Below are 21,815 nucleotides of genomic sequence, written 5' to 3' on the forward strand. Positions count from 1 at the left end.
TTGACAGTCGTAGCACATTGTCATTGTCTCGTGCAACGGTAGCATTGCCTTGAGTCGCATGTCCCATAGACAGAAATACACCGGCTTCCCATCGAGGACAGTCCCTTTCTGCCCTCGATGCCGGTTACATAAAATCGCCAAAGACGAGTTCTCTTCTGCCTGACTTAGCCCCGTCTGGCGCGTCCATGCGATGTGCGTTCCTACCTCATCAATCGGCAAGTATACATAGCATACAAAGCTATGTAGGTATACAAAGTATACATAGCTTTGGCTCGGAGTCGCCCGGCCGGCGTCGGGGCGTTCATTTCGCGCTGCACGGTATTCACGCTTTCACCGCGGCCAAATGAAAGGCGGTTCCTGCCTTTATCGGTAATTACGCTGAACATAATTGACCCTGCATTGCATCACGGTCATCACGAACCGTGAACGAACGCGCTGACGCCGAAGTTACTTCTGAGATACGTTTCACGTGGTTGCCATTTTATTGCCCGTTTACGTTGCTGTGACGCACATGAATATCTATAGGATAATAGAGAGAGCCGACACGGAACTCGACTCTGGTGTATTCGTAACCAGGTGCGCGCGTGCGGAGTTGCGCGGCACTGTCGCCGAGTCCGGTTTTTCTGGGTCTGCTCCCCTCGGTAATATGGACGACACGACACACGTCGCATCGCCCCGTGTATGTATAGAAGTGAGGTTAAATGAATAAAACAAGGACACGAGGAAATAAATACCACAATTTCAAGTAATATTCCAGTTGGCAGTCAGCGCTGTTCTGTGGTACTTGTTTCCTCGTGTCCTATTCGCGCTGTTTAACCTCAGTTCTAAATGTGAACCAGCTAGCCCTCATCGAGATCTTACCAACGTGCTTGCACGTGCGAACCGTTCCATTGCAGAGCCGGGCACGGTGGTGGTGCGTCGCTTCCAGCCCCGCGTGGCCACGGTTGTGCGCGAGAAGGCTGGCGAGCAGTGCGACGAGAGCGGCCGCCAAAACGAGGACGATGCCGAGACGGAGGCGGCCGCCGGCGAGCGCCGCAACGGCAAGAGCCACGGAGCACTGGGCGACGCCCGGCCGCTGCCGCCTGTCGACACGCTGGAGGCCTGCGACAAAGCCGCAAACAGGTCGGCACCCACTACAGACGCACGCGCGGAGCGATCCATCCTCATCGCGTGGCGGCGACAGTGCGTCTGGCGCGTGGGAGCAGTTACTTAACGCCGTGGCGCTGTCCACTATAGGATTAATCGCATGTACCGCGGATCACCCGATCGTCATTTGTTCGTGCGTAGGAATCGGAAAACTTTCTCGTCGACAACGACGACAGATCAGATTTCTTTTTAATGACACTGGGAAGTTAATCATTCCTCCACGGGGAAAAAAAGAAAATCCGGCGCCAAAGAAACGCAACCGTGTTAGTCGGTAAGATTTCACATTGCTGCACTTGTTTTGGTCAAGCGCACATTAAATTTCTAGGCAAATAATATATCCGTAAGAGCTCTCGGTAGTCTGAAGCGAGTCCTGGTATACCATTGTAACAGATTCTGAGCAAGTGTCAATTGTTTTCGTTCACTGGAAACCGCTTTTTTTGCAGCCTGTAACATAGTTAAAGCGGCATCTCCTTTATTGTTGCGCATTTGCATGTGCAATTATGGTGTCTTGATCAAAAAGAAAAGGGGGGAGGGGGGGGGAGTGGCGAGTAGTTTAAAAGGCATTTTCAATCAGCGCTTTGCCTGAGTCCGGCAATTGATTTCTTCGTGTTCTTCTTCCCTAATCTATTAGGTTGCGAGACCTGTCGACGCACCTCCAACACGGCGACGTTCCTTTAGATATGCTTCAAAAAACACTTCAATACGCAGCCTGCGTCCTTGAAGCCGTTTGCCAAGATGAAACAAGGTAAGCACTGGGCATCACCGGACCGGCGGCTCAATCGAATTTTGGATGCCCTTGTTCGTTTGATTTTCAATACTTCTCGTTTTATTCTGGCTGTACATATCTTTAACATTTCGCTTATAAAGAACAGGCCTTACTTTATTTTGTGCGCTCTGTCAAATCATCGTGGAACAGCGGTTATGTACGTGTTAAAGTATAACATCTTAAACAATTCAGCTTGCTTGTTAATGGCTGAGACACATTAAATCGCTGGCCAGTTGTGCTTCATATAAGTAACGTGATCTAACATGCTTAGCGCATGGCAATCGCAACGCCAGTAATGCATTGCATTTGTGACCGGGCTTCACTTGCACAGCAGTTTTTGTTTCTTGGTTTCTTTGCATTGTTTCGTTGTCTCCGTCTGCGTGTGCGCGGCGCCTACTCTCCGCAGTCTGAATTCTGGCGTGTTTTCTGAGCCGCTCTCTGTGTAGGTATGCGCTGAGGTGCATGGGTGGCCGGTTCTCTTCTTTCCTTGTCTTCTCTCTATCCCCTTCTCTTTCTGCTATGTGTTTCGCTCCCCAGGAGGCAGACGCCGATTCCACCCCAGCCACCACCTTCTTCGCTTCTCGAAACGCCGTTACCACCATCCGGGGTGGCGACGTCTTTGTCAGTGTGTCCCAACGAGAAGAAAATTCCTGCCACCGATGTTCTCCCGGCAGACAGCGTCCCGCGGCAGCCGGGGGTTGAACAGCGGCGAAGGGCCCTCATAAACGCCAACTCAAAGTTCAACAGGTTAAACTTGACGTGCAGCCCCACTGCCCTCCCTCCAACCAACCCACGCCCCCCCCCCCCCGCTAAAGCGGAATGTGCTGACCCTCTGGCAGCCCTTCTCTCGGCTCGCGTGTGGCATTGGCCAAAGTGGTCGACTGCAGAACTCCGGTCGACTCCGGTCAACTTCACCGACCTGTCACTGGCCAGTTTGAACTATGTTTCGATCCATCCCAAGTTGGAATGTTTGCAGGCTCTGTGAAAAATTCACAAAAATTCTGCAGAAAGACGTAACAAGGAGAAAGAAGAGTTAAATGCGCCGCGAACAAAAAAGTTACAAACTGGACGTGCCTGCCCGTTCGTATCCGAACGTTTTTTTCTTCATCGCCTCTTTCGCCTCTGCCACGAGCGAAGTCCTAAACCGTTGTACTAACTATTTACTAAACACAAGTAAACATGAGATATTATGGTGTGTCGAGAGTTGTAGACTCGATTTTTGACCACTTTCTTTTTTTTTCTGATTCGTTATACTATACATGTCTAATCGTAAAATGTTTGAGACTGCTTTGGTAAAAACAACTTGCCCGCCGTTATCATGCTTCGTTATCACGCTTCGAATCTTTTGCGCTTGGCGAATTGATTTCCGCGCAGTGTACACGACCAATTTCTTTTTTTTTTTTTTTTACTTAAACAATATATATTCCCCCTATATAGTTAGCAGGCTGAATTAGCTGCAATTATGCGTGACGAAATAATTTAAGATTCTGGTTTAAGGAGGTAAATCTAATGCCATTGCCGGATGATTTGCCTTTCGTAAATACCGCTGAAAGGAAATTACGCTACGACCCACGCATGCTTGTGCTCTTACGGCTCATGCACACACCATGATATCTCAAGCATTTAAAACAAAGGAACTAAAAAGTGTTTTTAACCGCTGCATACGAATAGCTGGCTGCTTTATCTGTGCTATTTACATTTTCATTCTAAGTTGCTTACAGTGCGTCTTGCGTGTGCCTTTTTCTTTCTGTATTTCTGTTCTTTTAACAGCATATCTTGTCAATAGTTGTTCATGGTCAGTGCAGCAACTCTTTCATTCTTTGTGATGTGCTGTGTGCCCAAACCAAGAGGCGCTATAAACTAAGTTAATCAGTATGCTGGGTTCTGAGCGCTGGATTCTGGCCACATAGGTCAGTGTATATTACATTTAGCAAAAAGAAAGAAAAAACGCTTTTAACGTGCATCTTAAAACTGGCTAAACAGGGAGCTACTTGGTTTGGGACTTCACTGAAAGATGCCTGCCAGCATGCGACAGGTCTGTGAACATGAGGTGTCGTTCGAGTGTGTTTGTGTAAGGTACGTGCATGCATGTTGTGTGTATGTCTGTCATGAATGTTCTTGTGCAGGCTTTTGATTTTGCCTTGCATCAGCCAACACCACTCTTTTAAGTTTTTGCGCCATGGCGGTCGCTTTTCGCGTGGTATCAGAGCACAGCTTCTGCCACCTGCATCTGGAGTACCATTGGCTATTTTTAAGCATTCCATTGCATTTTATAAAGAAGTATTGCTGCTGTAGCACAATAGTGAAGGACAGAAACGCTGTGGAAGCTAAAGCTCAATAACATTTACAAAAGGCCACAGATAGCCGTGTAGTCGGAAGGATTCCAATCGTCTAGAACACCAGAATGTTCTGCTCCGGCTTCTATGGCTGGGTGTTTGTAGTGGCACTGTGCTGCAGCATAGAATTTAAAACTCAATGGTCCCGACCAGAATCAACTCTCCGTTCCCACTCTTCCTTTCTGAGTTTTAGAATGCGTGTCAAGTCTCCGACACCATACACATTGCCAACATACTTACATCCATGCAAACAAGAAACGAAGAGAGTTCTTAGATGCACCTGTATCACGCAGGCCGTTCCTTTTAACTTGACCACATTATGGAAACAGGCCAAACTGGAATCTCGTTTTTGTTATTCCGAAATTGTGTAACCTACATCGAGCAATCGGAACACTGTGAACTTGTGGTATGATGTGGAGTAATTTGCATGTCCCTCCTTTTTTTTTGTATTTACCGTCCACCATATCATGTAAAAAAAAAATTAAATAACGTGGCGTGACTCGATCTCGTAGTTATGTGTTTTATGTTGGCGCATCTAAACAAACACCTTGCACAAGCTTGAAGGAGTGGTCTGCTTGCTATTCATGCCATGCCGGAAAATCTTTTCGTCAAGGTGTTTAAGCTTGAAATATGATAATGAAAGAAGAAAACTGCACCGTCGATTTATCAAGGAAGGTTAATTAACTTTTCCAGGTGTTCGTTTTTAAATTAATCGTGTCTCTAGGCGCTCTTGTTTGTCCGGTCATACGTTTTAATTGAGCATACGTAATGAGGCAGATTTTATTTTATCGTGCAACTTAGTTTTCACTGTGTTCGCTCCTACATTTGCGTTCACACAGCTGCGTAGGTTAGCGGGCAAGCTCTTTGCAATAAATCCAGGACACTTTTATTGTTTGCTTTCAGTCATGTGCCCGGGCACTCTTTCTAACAGTCAGGAGAAGATCGTGACAAATTACCGTCCTTTCGGTGCACGTCATAGAACCCCAGTTTGCCGAAATTACTCGGGGAGCGTTCCACGGCGGCGTCTTTCATGGCCGTTGAGTTGTATTGGGACATTAAATCCCTTGGAATAAAAGTAGCGACAATATTGGCTAGGAAGTGGTTAATCTTTTACGCTGTAGTGTCCGGCAAAATTCCAACATCTCGCTCTACATGTTTGCTTGTTTACGTAACACAAAGTTATCGCGCGCTACTCAGAAAGCACCTTGGCGCTGCTGCTGCTTTAGTTTACTGAACACGTATATGACGTGAAATTACAACGAAAAGATTCTCTTAGCATGCATGAAATGCTCCTGCTTTGCCAGCCATGGCTGCTTTATTGTTCGCAATCCCATTAAAACCTTTGTTCCTCTAAATTAAAAATGTTACTAACACTATTGGACTTGTCACATGTGTAAAGGGGACACTTAAACTTATCACTTTGTCGAAAAATTATAAACCTTCCGAACGAAAATAGCAGTTATTCGTATTTTCTCTGTCGGTTAAATTGGCCTTACTTTATTTACTATCATGTACAGAAGGAAATAAACGACCACTTTCAGTTAATATAATATTTTTGAGGGACATTGGATACAAAGTTGTCCACAGTAAATTAAAAGTCTTCATAGTACACAGTATAGCACATCGCTGAGTCACAGATAGTGATCGCGTCACTTACGAAGCAACTTCACGATATACCAAAGAAACGTTTTGCGATTCTGAATGGTTGTAAATCAAGGGCTGTGATACAGATACTGCTTTCAGATACTTATACGTGAAGCCTACATTTGTGAGTTAGTCAAATGAAAAAAAAAATACGATTGGTATAAGTGCTACTTTCGTGTTCCCGTCTCGTTCGGGATTCCTAAGGCACGTCCTGCCTCTTGTCGTTGAGAAGAGACGTCCAAAATTTCGACCAGGCCGCGAGTGCATCTCTCTTACTGCACCCAAAAGGGCCAAGGCAAAGAAGACGCAATGTGAATCGGATAGGGACCATACACCGCATCAGAAGATGAGCGTAATAGATAAAATTACAGTCATGGACCGATTCTCCGAATGTAAGGGGCATTTTGTCATGCAGGTATTCCACGTTCACATGAAGCAGACTAAAGTCTCCCCTTAGTCGTTATCCAAGTGATGAAGCAGTGACGGTGAGCACATTCACGGCATCTTTCTTTCATTTATTTTTTTGCCCTATCGACGGACTAGCTCCAAGCCATCAAGTTTACATCAGCGAAGCGAGAAGGTTCACCGCATGGCTTAAACAGCATCAGTGAGACATCAGACGACACTTGCCCTGATGTAAAATGTGCCTGCAAATGTGGAGCATATGCTCCATATTTGCACACATATAGGCTGATGTTGATGGAGCATATGCATACTGATCTCGTTGTCATAACACTTCATTGCACCGGAGTGGGGGACGCTTTCTGTAGTTGCTTGAATCGGGACAGGCTAAGTCCCACACGAAGGATAGGTTCTGTCCCTGCTTAGTTACAGGACGTGTCGCAAGGCAACAAAAAACTAATTATAATCGGCGTTGTGGGGCATAATGAATGCCGGGATGGTTTCATCATAGCACTCATGTTGCTTTGCGTCGCTCTTTTGTTGCACTTAGAGAAAACAATTATTATTATTATTATTTGTTTTGAACACATATATACAATTAACAGGAAAAGGAAAGCGAGGAGCAGGCTGGCAACTGCCACCGGAAGGGGCACAACGCCTGCCTACAGGCGTTGTGCCCCTTCCGGTGAGTGTAACCAAAAATAACACATGTGAAGTTGTGCGGTGCCTCTTTTATCATTTGGTGCCAACAATAGGCTTGTATGAAGTGCTGACTAAAAGGTCCCGTTTGGTCTTATACCATGTCGGCGCGTTACATGTCCCGTTAGTGAATGAAACGATAGTTTTCAAGTAATTTTGTTTGAGACACGTTTTGTTCAGCTGGTCTACGCAGACCGCAGGAATTGTTTAAGTGTGTCCATTGCACTGATCGAACATGTTCACAGGCACTACTGTCGGGTAGTCAAACCTAACGACAAGACTTCTTATGAAATCACCAGTAGTTTGCTCGGCACCCGGTACTAACTACTGGCATGAAAAAGAACCTAAACACTCGCGCCCACTGTGCCAGCGATTGTTGCGTAATTGACGACGGACTTTTGCCTGCATCATGTGAACTGGGAGCTCGTATGGACTCCGAGACGTTTTGTTCCACGGAATGGTCACTGGCTGCAATTTCAGTGCTTCATTGAAATACCATGAACGCTGACCGTACTAACATTTATCGGACATTTCGCCACACAGTATAGAATACGGCGACTGAGAGCAAATGGTGCACATATATATGTCACTTCACCCCAAAAACCATGTGACAGATCCATTGTAAAAAAATTAACGCAAACCCCTCCCACTGACACATTAGGGGAAAAAAAGAATAAATTATAAAGGCAGGTGCGGCATCGCGGTTTCTTCATTTATGTTCCAGTTCTAGATGTTCTGTGGTTTTATTACTGCTGTGGACTAGATTCTGTAGGCTGCGGAACACAGTGGTGATCGTCAACGTGGCATCGATCGGTGTCTTCCTTCCATCCCTCACCCCGACTGCTTATCTGGAGCAGTTCTTATTTTATTGTTCCTACACTCCTGTTAACCTAAGCACCTTGGACCTGCCTGTGCTGGCGCTGCCGCCATCATTCCAGCATTGCATCATTATTATTAGATGTTATAATGTCGCAGCGCCGAAACAAAGGACGAGACAGAAGGGAAATGACATACATAAGCGCTATGTAGTGTCGCACTTGTGTATGTCCTTTCCCGTCTGTCTGGTCATTTGTTTCCGCCCTACGAAATTACATCATGGAATACCACCTAGCCTGATCTCTAACACCGTTATTATTGGATGTTGAAACCTACAGAATGCTACGATGGAGCGGGGAAAACGAAAGAAAATAAACATGCTCGAGAACCCGCCTCCATGAGCGAGCTCTAGATCGAATGTCAGGAGTTGACGAAGCGCGTCGTCGTCAAGTCTTTGGAGCTGAGGCGTAAGGTGCCGCTAACACTTTTTGTGTGTGGACGAAGCTGTTTCAGAACTTCCATCTTCGCGAGCTTGTCAGTTACATTTGTCAACAATTAGGAAGAACTCAGAGGCCCAAACCACAAAGGTTTGCGAACCTAAGAAACATTTGTTATTGGCGAACCGCGTTTGCTAGTTTAAATGTCAGCTGTCGCGCTGCTAAGTCCGAGGGCGCGGGACCAAATCCCGACCGCAGCGGCCGCGTTTAGATGGACGCGAAATGCAAAAACCACCGTGCACCATGCATTGAGTGCACGTTAAAGTATTTCTGGTGGTTGAAATTAATCCGGAGCCTCCCACTGCGGCGTTCCTCGTGGTTATATCGTGGTTTTGGCACGTGAAACTCCTGAATTAAATTTTTATATGTGCTATAGCTGTCGCGGTTGGCCGGTGCCTGTTCCTACGAGTTACTCTAGAATAAGAATAGCTTTGTGAATACAGGCCAAGACCAGCCACAGCACTGTGAGCATTAGTTTCTTCCCAGCCCAAGATACTGCGAGAAGTCTGAATTCATTAAAAAAAAAAGCACTACAAATGAAGCACGGACAACTGCAACTAAAAGTTCAAGGCATAAGAATCCTAAGTAAAGATTTCAAAATTCGAAATCGAAAATTTCGTTGCTCTGTCATAATTTAAGCTTGTGAATTAAAAGCCGGCCTTGATTAATTTATACTGCGGTTTCTCTCCTATTTTAGCATTATGGTAGAAGTCTGTACTGGACTATTTGTAGTAGTAGCTGCTGAACGAGCTGCTTTGTTAATGCGGACCCAGTTTTTCAAGGGTCGTTATTTTTGTGACGTCGGCAACTTCTTACTTATAACTTTAGGCACCTGGTCACTTGCTCACCACGTTAGTTAGTCTCTTTATTATGAATAGTACATATTCGCCGTTCGCGTAGGTTTTCTCGAAGACAGCCTCCACAAACGTGCGCTGCGCGTAAATCGTGTGCGAGAAAACAAGCTACAGGCAGCGTCGTCCTGACCGCCTTGCGAAAGGCCTTGTGGAGAGTTATGCACTACCACACTCACCTTGCAGCATAAATTTACACGTCAGCGCATGAAAACACAACACTTAGCGCGCCGCTCTATAGTAACATCAATGAACATGGATACCTTGCCGCGCTGTAAAAATTGATAACGCCGTCACAACAGGCTTCAAATCGCAAAATTTGCCAAAATAGCGAAGCTTCAGTTTCGACTGCTTCACACTAATCTGGTTTCGCGCAGCGTTTACAGGCATAACGTGTAAATGCGTGTGTAAAAGAGAATTCACTGTATCGTTGTGATGAAGATAAATGTTGATAGTGAAGAGAATCGTAAGTTGTAATTGTATATTGTATAACGTTGGCACCAGTCTGAGGCTTTCCTTGCTCACCCACTGTCGATTAATTGTGATATAGCACAATATAATGTGAAATCTCAGTTATGAGGTGTAAAATTGCAGTTTAGACAAAGGCCGCACCATTGTACGCTGCTGAACCCTTTGATCGTTGAAGCATACTAAGGTCGTCGCAGCTGTACCTTGCTTTGAAGTAATCTCGTGGCAGATGGTAATCCCATTCTTTTCTCCAATTTGCCCTTCTGTAAACGAAGATATTCTATGAGCACAATTAACAGATGCAACAGTATTAGCATCCACCATAGAATAAACGTCTTGCCATGCAAGCGCATGTGGCTCCTTCTGTTTGGACTTTGAAAATTACCGGGGTTTCACTGCTGCGCAATTTCGTCATTTATCTTACCAACCCAACAGGCTACTCACCTGTCTTTTTTTTCCCTCACTTTTTCGCGTCACTTTCTTCAGCATTTATTCATCTCCTGTATTCTTATTCGTTGTCGAAAGTTTCAGGCGGACTAGATCAATGAAGAAAAGAAAACAAGTTCCGGGCAATAGTGCTAGCTCACGAACAGAAATACTTATGTTGAAGCTGAGATAAGATAAGTGATAGACACAGCGAATGGCCTTACGAACAAGATATTATCCTAAATTAAGATCCATGCCGAATATTGTGCAAGAATTTCATCACAACCGGAAACAGCCCTAGCAGAGAGTTCGATGTAATCATACTCCGTTCTTTATGATGAGGTTCAACGCCGGGCAATAAGATTTCATTCTACTAGTGCACAACGCTGACAGTTTCGTGGGAGGAGTTATCAACATCAGTATTAGCGTAGTGAGTAGACAGCCGCTGGCTCTTCTCAGATGAATAGCAACATATTATTTATTTGTTTGCTGAAGGTTGTGCGCTTTGAGACCAAGCAAATCATTCTGCCCTGCCCCTTCGATAATCGCGATGAGAAAAACAGCGAGGTAATGAAACAGCTCTTCGGAAACATGAAAATGAATGCATTGCTGGAACAACGGCTTGGGGATGGCGTCACTACGTCTGCTGTGCAATGCTCTGCATTTTTTACACGTCCGCTTCCTTTCCCCATCAATGATCTGTGTTTCCTCGGAATCCTTTATTGCACAAAACTCTTTGCACGTTTCATCCTTTCATGCACCTGCTTTGAGTCCCTCTGAGGTCCTCGATATGATGTCACATCGTTCCAACTTCTACAGAGAAGTGCGTAACTTGAGTGCATCTGCCTTTGTCCTATAGTTAGCTATATGTCGCACACGTGCAGGTTCTGAATATCAGTGTGTGTTCTTGTTTTTTTTTTTCTTTTTTATTATTGCACCAGCACAGATCTCATAATATGTATACTTATGTGGCTTGTTTGCTGTGCATGGTTTGCATCAAGCAGCTTAGGGTCTCTCTGTGCACTCAGGGTAAGCCTGTAAGTGTTAAGTTAAACTTACCGTGGTTAATTTTAACGAAGCTCTTAAGCCTAGGCACTTCGAGTGTTGCGACAAAGAACTTAAGTTTCATATTTATTGAGCTTCTAATATATAGCTCGTATAGAAATTGTGTTTTCTGCTAGCGTTAAAGAAGAAACATAGCGTCCTCTATGCATGACCAAGGCTTCGGCTCTTCTGCCCGCGAGCTGTAGACATTGGACATAATTTCTGAGTGGGCTCTAATCAAAGGCTTTCGTACAGACACGTGTGCTTGCATTGTTTAGCGTCAAGTGGTGCCTTGTTTCCTCTTGTTGTGCCCAGTGCCTTATGTTGACCTCTTTTTTTTTCCCCGGTCCCTGCATTACCCTATGTTTAACAGCTGTTGCCTGTTGCTTGCAAGATGAAAGCTTACACTGCCTTGTTTCTTTTCGTCGCTACAGCGGATCGTTTTCCAAAGGTGCTCAGTCATTTTTTCGGTACGCATATATTATTTATTGAATTTCTAGATGTTGTGTCCCGCCCGTAGCCAGAAACGGTCGCGCGGTTTCTCTGTTCTAAATGGTATTCAATGTGCGTAATGTCATCTTCACGTAAATAGAATATAACAGAAAATTTTTCTATTGCTGTCTGTTTGTGCTTTCGTGTTCATTCATGGTTTACCTGTATCGTTTGCTCATGTTGCCTGTACTATCGGGAACAGCAATTTACGAGTCACGGGCGTCGCAAATGAAACTAAACATCCTACGCGCCTGTACTCGCAGCCTGAAATGGAAGAGCGCGTCATGTTGATGGCACCCACAGCAGCGGACAGCACTTCTCAAACCCTGCCTGTGGATTATGAATGCGAGAATAACCAACTTTTTTCGCAGCCACCCGTGTTCCGTAAACTTTTCTTCCCGTAGTACAATAAACAGCTTCATCCTAAATACTTTTTCGCGAGAAATGTCGGAGACGAGGAACGTGTTTAATGTACGCCCCGCCGTGTACTTAAACGACTGTCTTCAATATATAAACATGCGCCTTAAAGCGAACAAGTCGGTGTAATTTTGGAATAAATGACACAAAAGAGGACAACTCACGAGACTAAACAACAGGGCAAGTTCCTCCTTCTAGTCCTATGTGTGCTCTTTTTCTGTGTCATTTCTTTCAAGATGAGCCCATGCCAACTAGGCCCAAATCAAGTCCTACTCAAGACAGCGTTAAACAAGCTTGTGAGGCCATAAGTCAATTGATATTTGACGATAAAAATAGCGAAGCCCGGCAGTTTATCATATGCTAAAAAAAAGAAATATCACAAAAAAGTGTTCCTAAATAATCAGTCATCTCCAGTGAACCGGAACGTTTTTGTCTGTTCAATACATGCTGTTTTGCTGGACTGATGTCTGGCCCTACCAATATCTTTTTCGGACACTGTCCGCTTCATTTGTATTTTTTTAGGCTAACTCGATTTACAAAAGGCTTGTGGGATCGTTTACTCATAATGCGAGCATTTAAGCCGTCAAAATTAGTCTTCTGCCCTAACATTGGAACTTCAATTAACGTGAGACAGTGTTTCTAGAACGATTTCGAGCTTTATTTTGTTGATGTTTTTTTAATCTTTTACTAACTGGCGCAAGAATGGAGATATGTGTACGGTGCGGGCGACACATATTCCGTGGATGTTTAAGGTGTGATGATCGCGAAATGGTCACGTCATGTTTCAGGTCGTTCTTGAGTACTAAATCGGCTGGCAAATTGGTCTCTTTCTTTTTTTTTAATTCGATCGAAACTTGTCACCTCCATCAAAAAAAAAATGCACCAGGCTTAATTTTTTACACTAAAGATTTCTATCTAAAAAAAAAAAAAGTTAAATCAAGCATTTAAAAACAGCATACGTATTAACGAGAGGGCGTTGCGTGAAAAAAGTCCACTCTCACTCGACCCGTGACAGGCACGCGTCTTTTAAAACTGCGTCGCACTGCGTCGAAGTTGTGCGCGTGATTTGCACATGCACGTACAGCTTGAGGGTGCCGTTTCGCGCACGTACCCTCGAGTTTGTGTGCGTGCGTGCGCGCGCACTCGCGAGCGGATGGTCTGCATTTTTTGAGCGCCGCATACATAAATCGCCACCAAGGCATACTTCAGCAGCGCATGGCATTATGCTGTTCCTGAATCTCTCAGTCAAACGTTTCTAACCGTTTTGGAAGGGGGAAAAAAATCAAGTCTACCTGCGTTCGCAAAGTGGCGCAGTGCAGTGTGTGCTGGCGGCACGATGCGATCTGCCAGCAGTTTCCCCATACCTGATCGAAGAACACGATCGATAGAAGACGACCACTCAGGGCACGACAGCTGAGCCCCGCGCTCTTTCGCTTTTATTTATCCGCTTTGCTTCGCGCGCGTACACGGTGTGTGCCACTTGGCATGGCAAACGGAGACACCTAGGGTACACAGCAAACTATTGTGACATCGAAGTCCCTCTGCGAGGAGCATGCGTATCCAGACTAGCACGATCATTAGGGAAACGAGACCTGCCAACATGCAATTAACTTCTATCGTAATTAAGATCTGTATCGCTAAACGACACCTCGGTTTGCTTTATCGTGCGCAACTACGCGCGCACAGGCTAAGAAAGCTTCGCTTTAAAGCTAGCCTATCTATCGGCCGACCTGCTGTCGCCTATGCGTGCGACCTGCGTGCGTTCAAATTAAGTAGTTGAGCTCCTTTCGAGACAGCTCAGTCGACGGAGCGCTAACAGGTTTATGCATCAAACTTGACGATTTCTGCTGCCTCTAATTATCTCGAGCGTTGTCGCGCAGCCTAAAGTTGTTAACTCGTCACACAGAAAACATCAAAGTATGCGCTCCTGAAATTTCCGCCTCAGCTAAACAACATCAGCGCGGCTGCTCATTCATGGCTATGGTGTATCTGAGCATGATACCTGGCAAGCATCTGGGGCCCTATTTCTTTAAAAGAGGTTACTGGACATGGATGACCAGTGTTTAACTAAGAATTCTGATCAGGTGATTTAGTTTTTCTTGAACATTTCAGACATTTTTACGTGATGTCAAATAGTTGTATTGTTTTCTCCCGAACGACCAGTTGTCTGTTGAAGGGCTCATAGATGTGCATGGTGTCATTGATCTTCATAACAAGGCGATAGTCATTGTAGCAGGATTCCTTGACCTACACTCGTTTTACAACGTTTGCTTGACTGGATTTTTTTCAACAGGGAACAGGCATTGGATCCTGCGTCGCGCCTATTCCCAGTGACTTGTACTCCGCATGCATGAGGAAAAGAAATTACATGCCACTTTCAAAACACAAGCGCAAAGAAAATCTTTCGCTATGTTGATGATCGATGTCAACCTCGTCTATGCGGAAACTAGCCCGCAAATTTTTAGCAAGATGCTTTACGCGCGCTAAGCTATTTTTAAACAATGCCTACAACCACTGAAGATAATCTATGGGCTGTCAGAAAAAATACTAAGCGATTCCTAAGCATCAGCCTCTGCTTCAGAGCTCACCATATGTGCTGGTTGTACGAACCTCGAGGAAACAAATTGCTGTTCCCATTTCCTTTCGAGCATTGCAAGCTCTTTAAAACAGCAATTGCGAAACACGCCCTATTAAATGTTTTCAATATATCGTGTATTCATAAGGTACAAACCAGTTTTCTCGCGTAGGTGGGTCATATGCTATATATGCGCACGTTTTCCCGATTTTATGATTAGCTCTGTTGCCGAAGTTATGCTGAAGTCTTTAAAACAAGTACGCCACTTTTCTGCTGCCTCAGTGGCAGAGAGGTTAAGAGAGGAAAGATATGTAGTTCTATATTCACATCTAAGGGAGGTCAGGAACAGTGTAAATATCAGGAATTTGGTTTCAGCACCTAAGAAACTGTCACGACTGTGCAACTCCAGTTACTGGGGTGCTAAGCGGACAATGTTTGCCACGCCAATCACGGACGTGACTTGGTGCTGTGCGAAAATATGCCGGCTCCTTCTGTCCGGTGTCCGTCAATACATTGGACAGATAGAACGCTGTTCAAGCAGAAAACTTAAACAGCGCTGCAACAATGTCCGAAAAGCGAGCCGCCACAGTAGCTTAGTGGCTATGGTGTGCCGCTGAGACCGAGGTCGCGGGTTCGTAGGAGGCGAAATAAAAAAATGCTCATGTATTTACATTTAGGGGCACGTTAAAGAATCCCTGATGGTAAAAATTAATCCGGGAACCATTTGCTATGGCGTGCCTTAGAATCAGATCGTGACTTTGGCACGTAAAACCCCCCCAATTTGATTTTTTGTTCGAAAATTGCATAACAGAGCATCTTAGTATGCACTGCAAGGGGAACGATTGCGAACCGCTATTTCATGATTGCAAGCTCATCGCGAAAGAAAAGCAGTAATCCGGCAGCGCACGAGATAATAGAGGCGACAGAAATCTCCGTCTTTTTTTTTTATGTGAAAGCGTCAAATAGCCTATTGAGCGAAAAAGCTGGCGTATGTAATCTGTAGGAGCGAAAGCGCCCCTCGTATCCCATTGGCTGCGACGCCACGTCACGAGCTCGCATCGACGGAGCCGAGCAGGTGAAAGGGGGCACCTACTGCCGTGACAGCGTGCCAGCTGTTGCGTGATGGGAGAGGGCATCGTCGCGACGCCACGTCACCCTCGCTCTCTCTCTAGGAAGCCTGTGTTATCCGCGCGTTCTTTGTCCGCGCAAGCTCTCGCCTGCGTTCTAACTGCGCCTCGGTAAGGCCAAATCAAAACACGCCAAGCGTCTCAACGCGCTCGCTTGCCCGCGACTTCATAACTCGAAGGAGACTTATACTTTCGCATTCGCAACTCATAAGAAATGCTTAGGTGTCTTCGGATTTTTTTTTCCCTTTCTCTCATTACGGCGATTTAACTGTCTCGAAAACAACTCAAGTAGCTAAATTAAACACACGCAGACCTCAGGCATAGTCGGTATTAATTAGGTCGTTCGGAAGATAGGCTGGTTTTTATCTATGGTTTCGAAAGTATGTTATCACCTTTCATCCTTTCATCAGTGAAGCATGATGACCACGCGTACTTTGAACTTGCTGAGAAGGTACCACTTTCTGTATATACTTTATTACATCATATTAGCGCTCTTTCTGTTCCAAGCGCCACTTCTTCAGAGTTTCTTCCTTCGTCCTCCCGTCCTTGTGTGTATTTGCGCGCATTGGTCGAGGAGGCGTGTTAAGTAGTGCATCGCTGAGACGTGCTATCGCGTAACACTGCTGAGTGCATGCACAGCGCGGTCTGCGCCATGTCCTTGTCTGCGACCCCATAATAGTGTCACTTTGAGTGCGGGCGCAGGGTGGTTGAAAACGACTTGGCGGCCTGCAGGAAGATGCTGGACGAGGAGGATGACCTGTCAGAAGTGCAACCGGATGCGGTGCCCAATGAAGTGCGAGAATGGTTGGCGTCCACCTTCACGCGTCAAGCGGCAACGCAGAGGAAGCGGTCGGAGGACAAGCCACGGTTTCGTTCTGTGGCCAACGCTATCCGGGCAGGCATTATGGTTGAGAAGTGAGCACTTTTTTTTCTTGTTCCCTGTGCCGGGACGTTGCGAAACTGCTTCCACGCGAACAAGAATTAGAACGCACTGTCAGGCAGGAATGTAACATCAACTCTTGTGTTCCGCCTTTGTTGTCTAGTCCCCGACGAAAGACATGAAATAGTTTTCGTAAGTGCATGCATTAGATACGACCCTAATTCCGAGACACTATGGTTGCGCCACTTGATCAAATGGATACCCGTAGAAACGTGAATGGAAGCGTTTTCAACTATGTGAATGGTTTACGCGCCATCTCTGTCCTAACAGCGCGTATGCGTTGCATGCCCGAATAGCCAAGCATATCCGTTTTGTAGAAATGGCGTATACTTGACAGTATACCTGCCTAACAACGTACGTCTGTCTTTTGCGTGTGAGACAGCTTAAATGTGAACAGTTCTACTAAGGTCAGCGCGCTGAAAGGCCAGCGAAATGAAGAAAAACTTCCCATTGTTCTGTCATGCTATTTCTTCTCATTCTTCCGCATTTCCTTCTTACCACTAAGGTGCAGGTGTTTGGTACTGCACTGCTACTATAATTAACTTTTTTTAAGTGCTGCAGATGTACCAAGCAATCAATCTTTTTCTTTAGAAGCCGCATATGAGTACCGTAGTTTCTGGACTATAGTCTACCGACTATACTATTGTAAAAGTTCTTGAACTAAATAAGGCCTGACTGCGCCTGAAGATGCTTTCCGCGCTAAATCAGCAGTAGGTCACCAGAAATTCAACAGTGGTGTGTCATGATGCGCCAGGTCCATGAAAACATGTCATCAAAGTGTACAGTAGCCGTTTCGTCGAATTCGACATGACTGACTTATTTTGTTCTGACAGACCCGACGAGAGTGATTTTGACAAGTTTTAGAATTAACTGCTATACACAGTCTGATAATAAACCCAGGTGTTTACAAAGTTGACAATAAAAGTTTAGCTTACCTGCTGTATACTGTTTGCAAATAAGCTAAAAACCTATTTTCAGTCGAAGTTAAACCCTTCAGACTATGCAGTTGGCGTGGGCTATGTAAAAAAATATTATTTGAAGCTCTAATGGGCTCCTGCGGCCTACACACCAGGTGCAGACAGAAAATACGGTAATCTGTGCCAATATTAGTGGTTTGGTAATTTGAATTAGACTGGCTGGCACGGAAACCTCTGGTTGTCCGGACAATTGCCACCATTCTTTGAATGGCTAACCATGTCACTTGTGAGGTGCTTATCGCTATTGTAATCGCGCTTGTAATTAATGCAGCGCATCCGTGCCGTCGATGTTTGAGTGAGTACATAATTGTTTCTCCGGTTAATTATCCATTAAGAGATTGCACCTATCAAACTGTCCAGTTTTTCGCCTGGCTAATGCTACCGTACAAACATTACCTTAGTAAATCAGAAGTGCAAGGTTGTACAAAATTAAAACAGACATGGGTTCTTGTAGATATCATTATATATATACATATATTTTCGTTTATTTAGAATTTACCGACGGATGTCAAGCTCAACGCTCCTGCAGATTCCTAATCACCTTGCAGCTTTACTCAAGGTCAGTCAACGTCTTTATCAATCGATTTACAATATGTTCATTATATCTGTTATTTATTTTTATTCTTTCTGATAAGTCAGTAATTTTCAACGACAAAGTGTGTACAGTACATTGTGGGATTGCTGTGCATATTCCTGCGTTTGTACGCGTATTATACGAATGAAGTTAGGATGGATAGTTGGGCGTGTTGGTTAAGCATGATCTGAAGCGAAGGCGCTAAAACGACGGAGGACAAAGAAGTGTATGTGTGTGTGTTTCTTCTTTGTCCTCCGTCGTTTTAGCGCCTTCGCTTCAGATCATACGAATGAAGGGATGCGGCTGACCTCACGGAATTCGAAAAGAGCTGTAAAGTTCACTTTGGCAAAGCGTTATATTTAACGCGATAGCGTTAAGGGCCCCGTGTCGCACAAAATCCGGCGTCGGCGTCCCGCCTCCAGCGTCTACCGTCTTATCAGCAAAAAAATATTCATCCCGAACCACGCATACCCAACCACGCAGGCCCTCCGTGTAGCGCAGATACGTTACTGAATTGATTGAATTTCTCAAAGTAAAATGCGTCAGAAAAATCGTAAAGTACGACTAGCACGCAACCTGCAGAGATGATAACGTCGGACTGTAATTTGAATATACGAGAAAACATAATCCTGTTACGCGGAAACTCAAACGCAAACCCCTTTTCCAGCATTTATAACATTTATAGAGCGGTTCCTTGCAACACCATCCAGATGGCGCTCGCCTCCGCGCATCCGCAGCCCACGTAAGAGGCCGCGTTTTTATAAGAAAGCCCTTCTTCGAGTATAGCGTTCGCCGCCAGCGTTTCCGGGTAAAGATTACGGTTACATAAGCTGCGGTTGCAAGGAAGCGTGAGAAGCAGTCAGGGACCTTTGAATGCTATCCAGTTCCACACTTAAAGGCGAAGCTTTAGCGTCCTCCAAATTTTTTATTGCTCTGGGTCTTGTTTACAACCAAGTTCAAAATTTAGGTGTTCGTTTTCTATAGTATCAACCACAATGTTATAAACTATCTGCAAGGTTTGAATTAATATAAATGTAAAGGTAATATCCGAAGTTTTCTCGGCGAATCTCGGTTTGCGACGGCTCATCACTACCATATGACCTAAAGCCGTTAATGTTCCGTGTTACACCGCCCGCCGTGGTGTCTATGGCGCTCTTATCGCAGAACACGAGATCGTGAACCGTACTGGGAAAACGCCGCTGCACTGTGACTGCGGTACATCTTGGTGGGCCTCACATGTAGTCCATATTAGCGTTCAGCTAAAGTACTGTAGTTAGTACCGCGCCCTGTATTAAACGTCTCTCGCAGCTGAGGTCTATCTACGAGACATTGTTACTGCATTGCTCTCGTCATTAGTGTGGCCGACTTATCAAACTTTTGTTAATCGCCTCCTTCTCTTTCTCTACAGTCTGTAGACGACTGGTGTTTTGATGTGTTCAACGTGAACGAGGTAGCAAATGGACAAGTCCTGCGCTATCTGACATATGAGTTGTTCGGAAGGTATGGGATAGTCCACAAGTTCAAGGTGAGTCCTCAAGCATGCGGGGAATTTTTGTGAAAAGCATGTAAACACTTGCGCACTGCCGCGTGAAAAAGTGACACTGCGCATCAGTCGCTGACGAAGTTTCCCTTCCTATGTTATCTATTATTTAGTCCTGTGGCAGAAAAACATCAAGTAGAAGCATTCACTGAAAGCTTTGCGAAAGTTGGGGCAAAGAAAAAAAAATGGGGCTCGAAGCAATAGTGGGGATCCATCATTTTTTGCACACAGGGGAACGTTTTCTAAACATTAGCCACGCCTACTGCGTTAGCCACCATAGCTACTGCGAAGTCAGGACTTTCCTGCGCGGTCATTGTTATGGTGTCGACTGGCATTGCCTATGCGCAGCGCAGCTCAGTGACGACTGCAGAGCGCAGTGGCGGCGCCTCTACACGTGTTCGTTGTCAAGTAACAAATCAGCCATCGTGGACGCCTGTATTCCTTCGTTGTACGAGCAGATTTGTTGTAGTGGACTTCCTTGTAGAGGCGTTCACAATACATATAAAAGACAGAAATTTCACCGCGGCATACGAAATAATTCGTTGCAAACGTGATATCGTTGCACAGGTTGTCACGCCATAGGGGCCGGTACACTTTCCAAGCTGTTTTCGCGGCTTTTTGTTTCGGCTCCTCCTTTCAAGAAAAAAAAGTTGGCAGTCACTTTAGCGTACGCTAAAGAGGATGAAGGCGAAAGCCTGCGCGCTCAGGAGACATTCATTAAATTACTTTGACTTTCTCATTCGAATGCATTGTTACTTCCTATTACTTGATTTTTTCTTTACTTGCTTTTCTCTTTACTTGCTTTTCTCTTTACTCGTTCTCTTTTTCCGTCGACTAGGCATCGCCACTGGCTTTGCATGGTTAATGGCACGTTGCAAAGGTCGTGACAAGTCTATGAAGGCCATTAAGACACATACGCAGGTTCACTGAATTATATTTTTTATTATTTTAGCATTTTATTCGACGAGGGTAGCTACATGGGCTTGTATATATGGTGCCTTGTACGTTCTTATAGCGCAGGCAGTATGAGAAGGACACGGAAATAGTGTGTTCAGCCACCATAGGAATGGTGAGAAGTTCATGGATTTGTCTGGCCTTCGTGCCTGTGGCTTCAGGCGTTCTTGCGACTGTGTTAAGCTTTATCTGCCTTCATTGTCCTAAATGTCAGAGCAATTAATACTTTTCTAAGCAGAAGACTCTGCGAACACACGCAGTCACTACTAGTTGCAGCGGTTCAGCCTGTCGAGGTTAGCAAACCGAAACGCACCAAGCGTCTCAACGCGCAGACTAGTCCGCGAGAAATGCATGCGTCTTGTCGGTGGCTCTTGTTGGTGCATGCGTCCGTGGCGTAATGGTTTCAATATCGGGCTTCTGTGTTAGAGGCCCTATGTTCAAATAATTTAATAATGTTACTTTAATTATTTATTACACAGTACCTTGTTGAAATTTATGAGTTTACAAAGTCACGCAGCCGTTTGAAGCCAGAAGGACGAAGTTTAGGCAAATCCATGTACTTCCCATAATTCCCATGCTGACTCAAGCGCTCCCATTGCAGCTCCCTAGACACTAGCGCCAGAGTTCCTTCTAGTAATTATTTTATGCAACTCTGTGCTTTCAGTAACAGATATATTTCCAGTTCTCGCAGGCGCATTTATATTCCTCAAAACGTCATAAGACACGTGTACATTGCTCGGCAAAGAGCAAAACCGGGAAAACCACACACAAACACTTTTGTGGCCATACTGATTATTGACGGATGTCCATTGAACGCGAAGGGAGATAATCTCTCTCTCTCTCTCTCTCTCTCTCTCTCTCTCTCTCTCTCTCTCTCTCTCTCTCTCTCTCTCTCTCTCTCTCTCTCTCTCTCTCTCTCTCTTTGATATAGGAATACTGGCGCATACGCTTGAATTTTAGTGCCATAACGCCGGACGGTCTATTTTTTGGCCCATGAACTATCTAAGGCTTTCGCCTTAATAAAATTTGAATGTTCGGCGCTCGAACATGCGGATCCGACGCATGACGACGAAGTAGCGGCGACGGCATGGCAACGATGAAGAGAGGACGACGGCGTGTTTGCG

At 45.1% G+C, this 21,815-nt stretch overlaps 1 protein-coding gene across 7 annotated transcripts in view; it reads left to right on the forward strand.

The window, feature by feature from the left end:
* Positions 1–21,815, forward strand: part of LOC126546001 (dual specificity calcium/calmodulin-dependent 3',5'-cyclic nucleotide phosphodiesterase 1A-like) — a 615,937-nt gene that overhangs the window by 559,632 nt on the left and 34,490 nt on the right. For 2 of the 7 annotated variants that reach the window (XM_055061558.1, XM_055061556.1), the window contains 7 exons: positions 897–1,122; positions 1,778–1,891; positions 2,450–2,659; positions 11,530–11,565; positions 16,409–16,621; positions 18,116–18,182; positions 19,606–19,722. In XM_055061558.1, the coding sequence (XP_054917533.1) occupies positions 897–1,122; positions 1,778–1,891; positions 2,450–2,659; positions 11,530–11,565; positions 16,409–16,621; positions 18,116–18,182; positions 19,606–19,722 (983 nt within the window). The remainder of the gene's footprint in view (positions 1–896; positions 1,123–1,777; positions 1,892–2,449; positions 2,660–11,529; positions 11,566–16,408; positions 16,622–18,115; positions 18,183–19,605; positions 19,723–21,815) is intronic. The other 5 variants (XM_050194058.3, XM_055061557.2, XM_055061559.1 and 2 more) reach the window with 5 other exon arrangements.

The sequence above is a fragment of the Dermacentor andersoni genome, chromosome 1 (genome assembly GCF_023375885.2).
Source record: "Dermacentor andersoni chromosome 1, qqDerAnde1_hic_scaffold, whole genome shotgun sequence".
NCBI classification, from domain to species: domain Eukaryota; kingdom Metazoa; phylum Arthropoda; class Arachnida; order Ixodida; family Ixodidae; genus Dermacentor; species Dermacentor andersoni.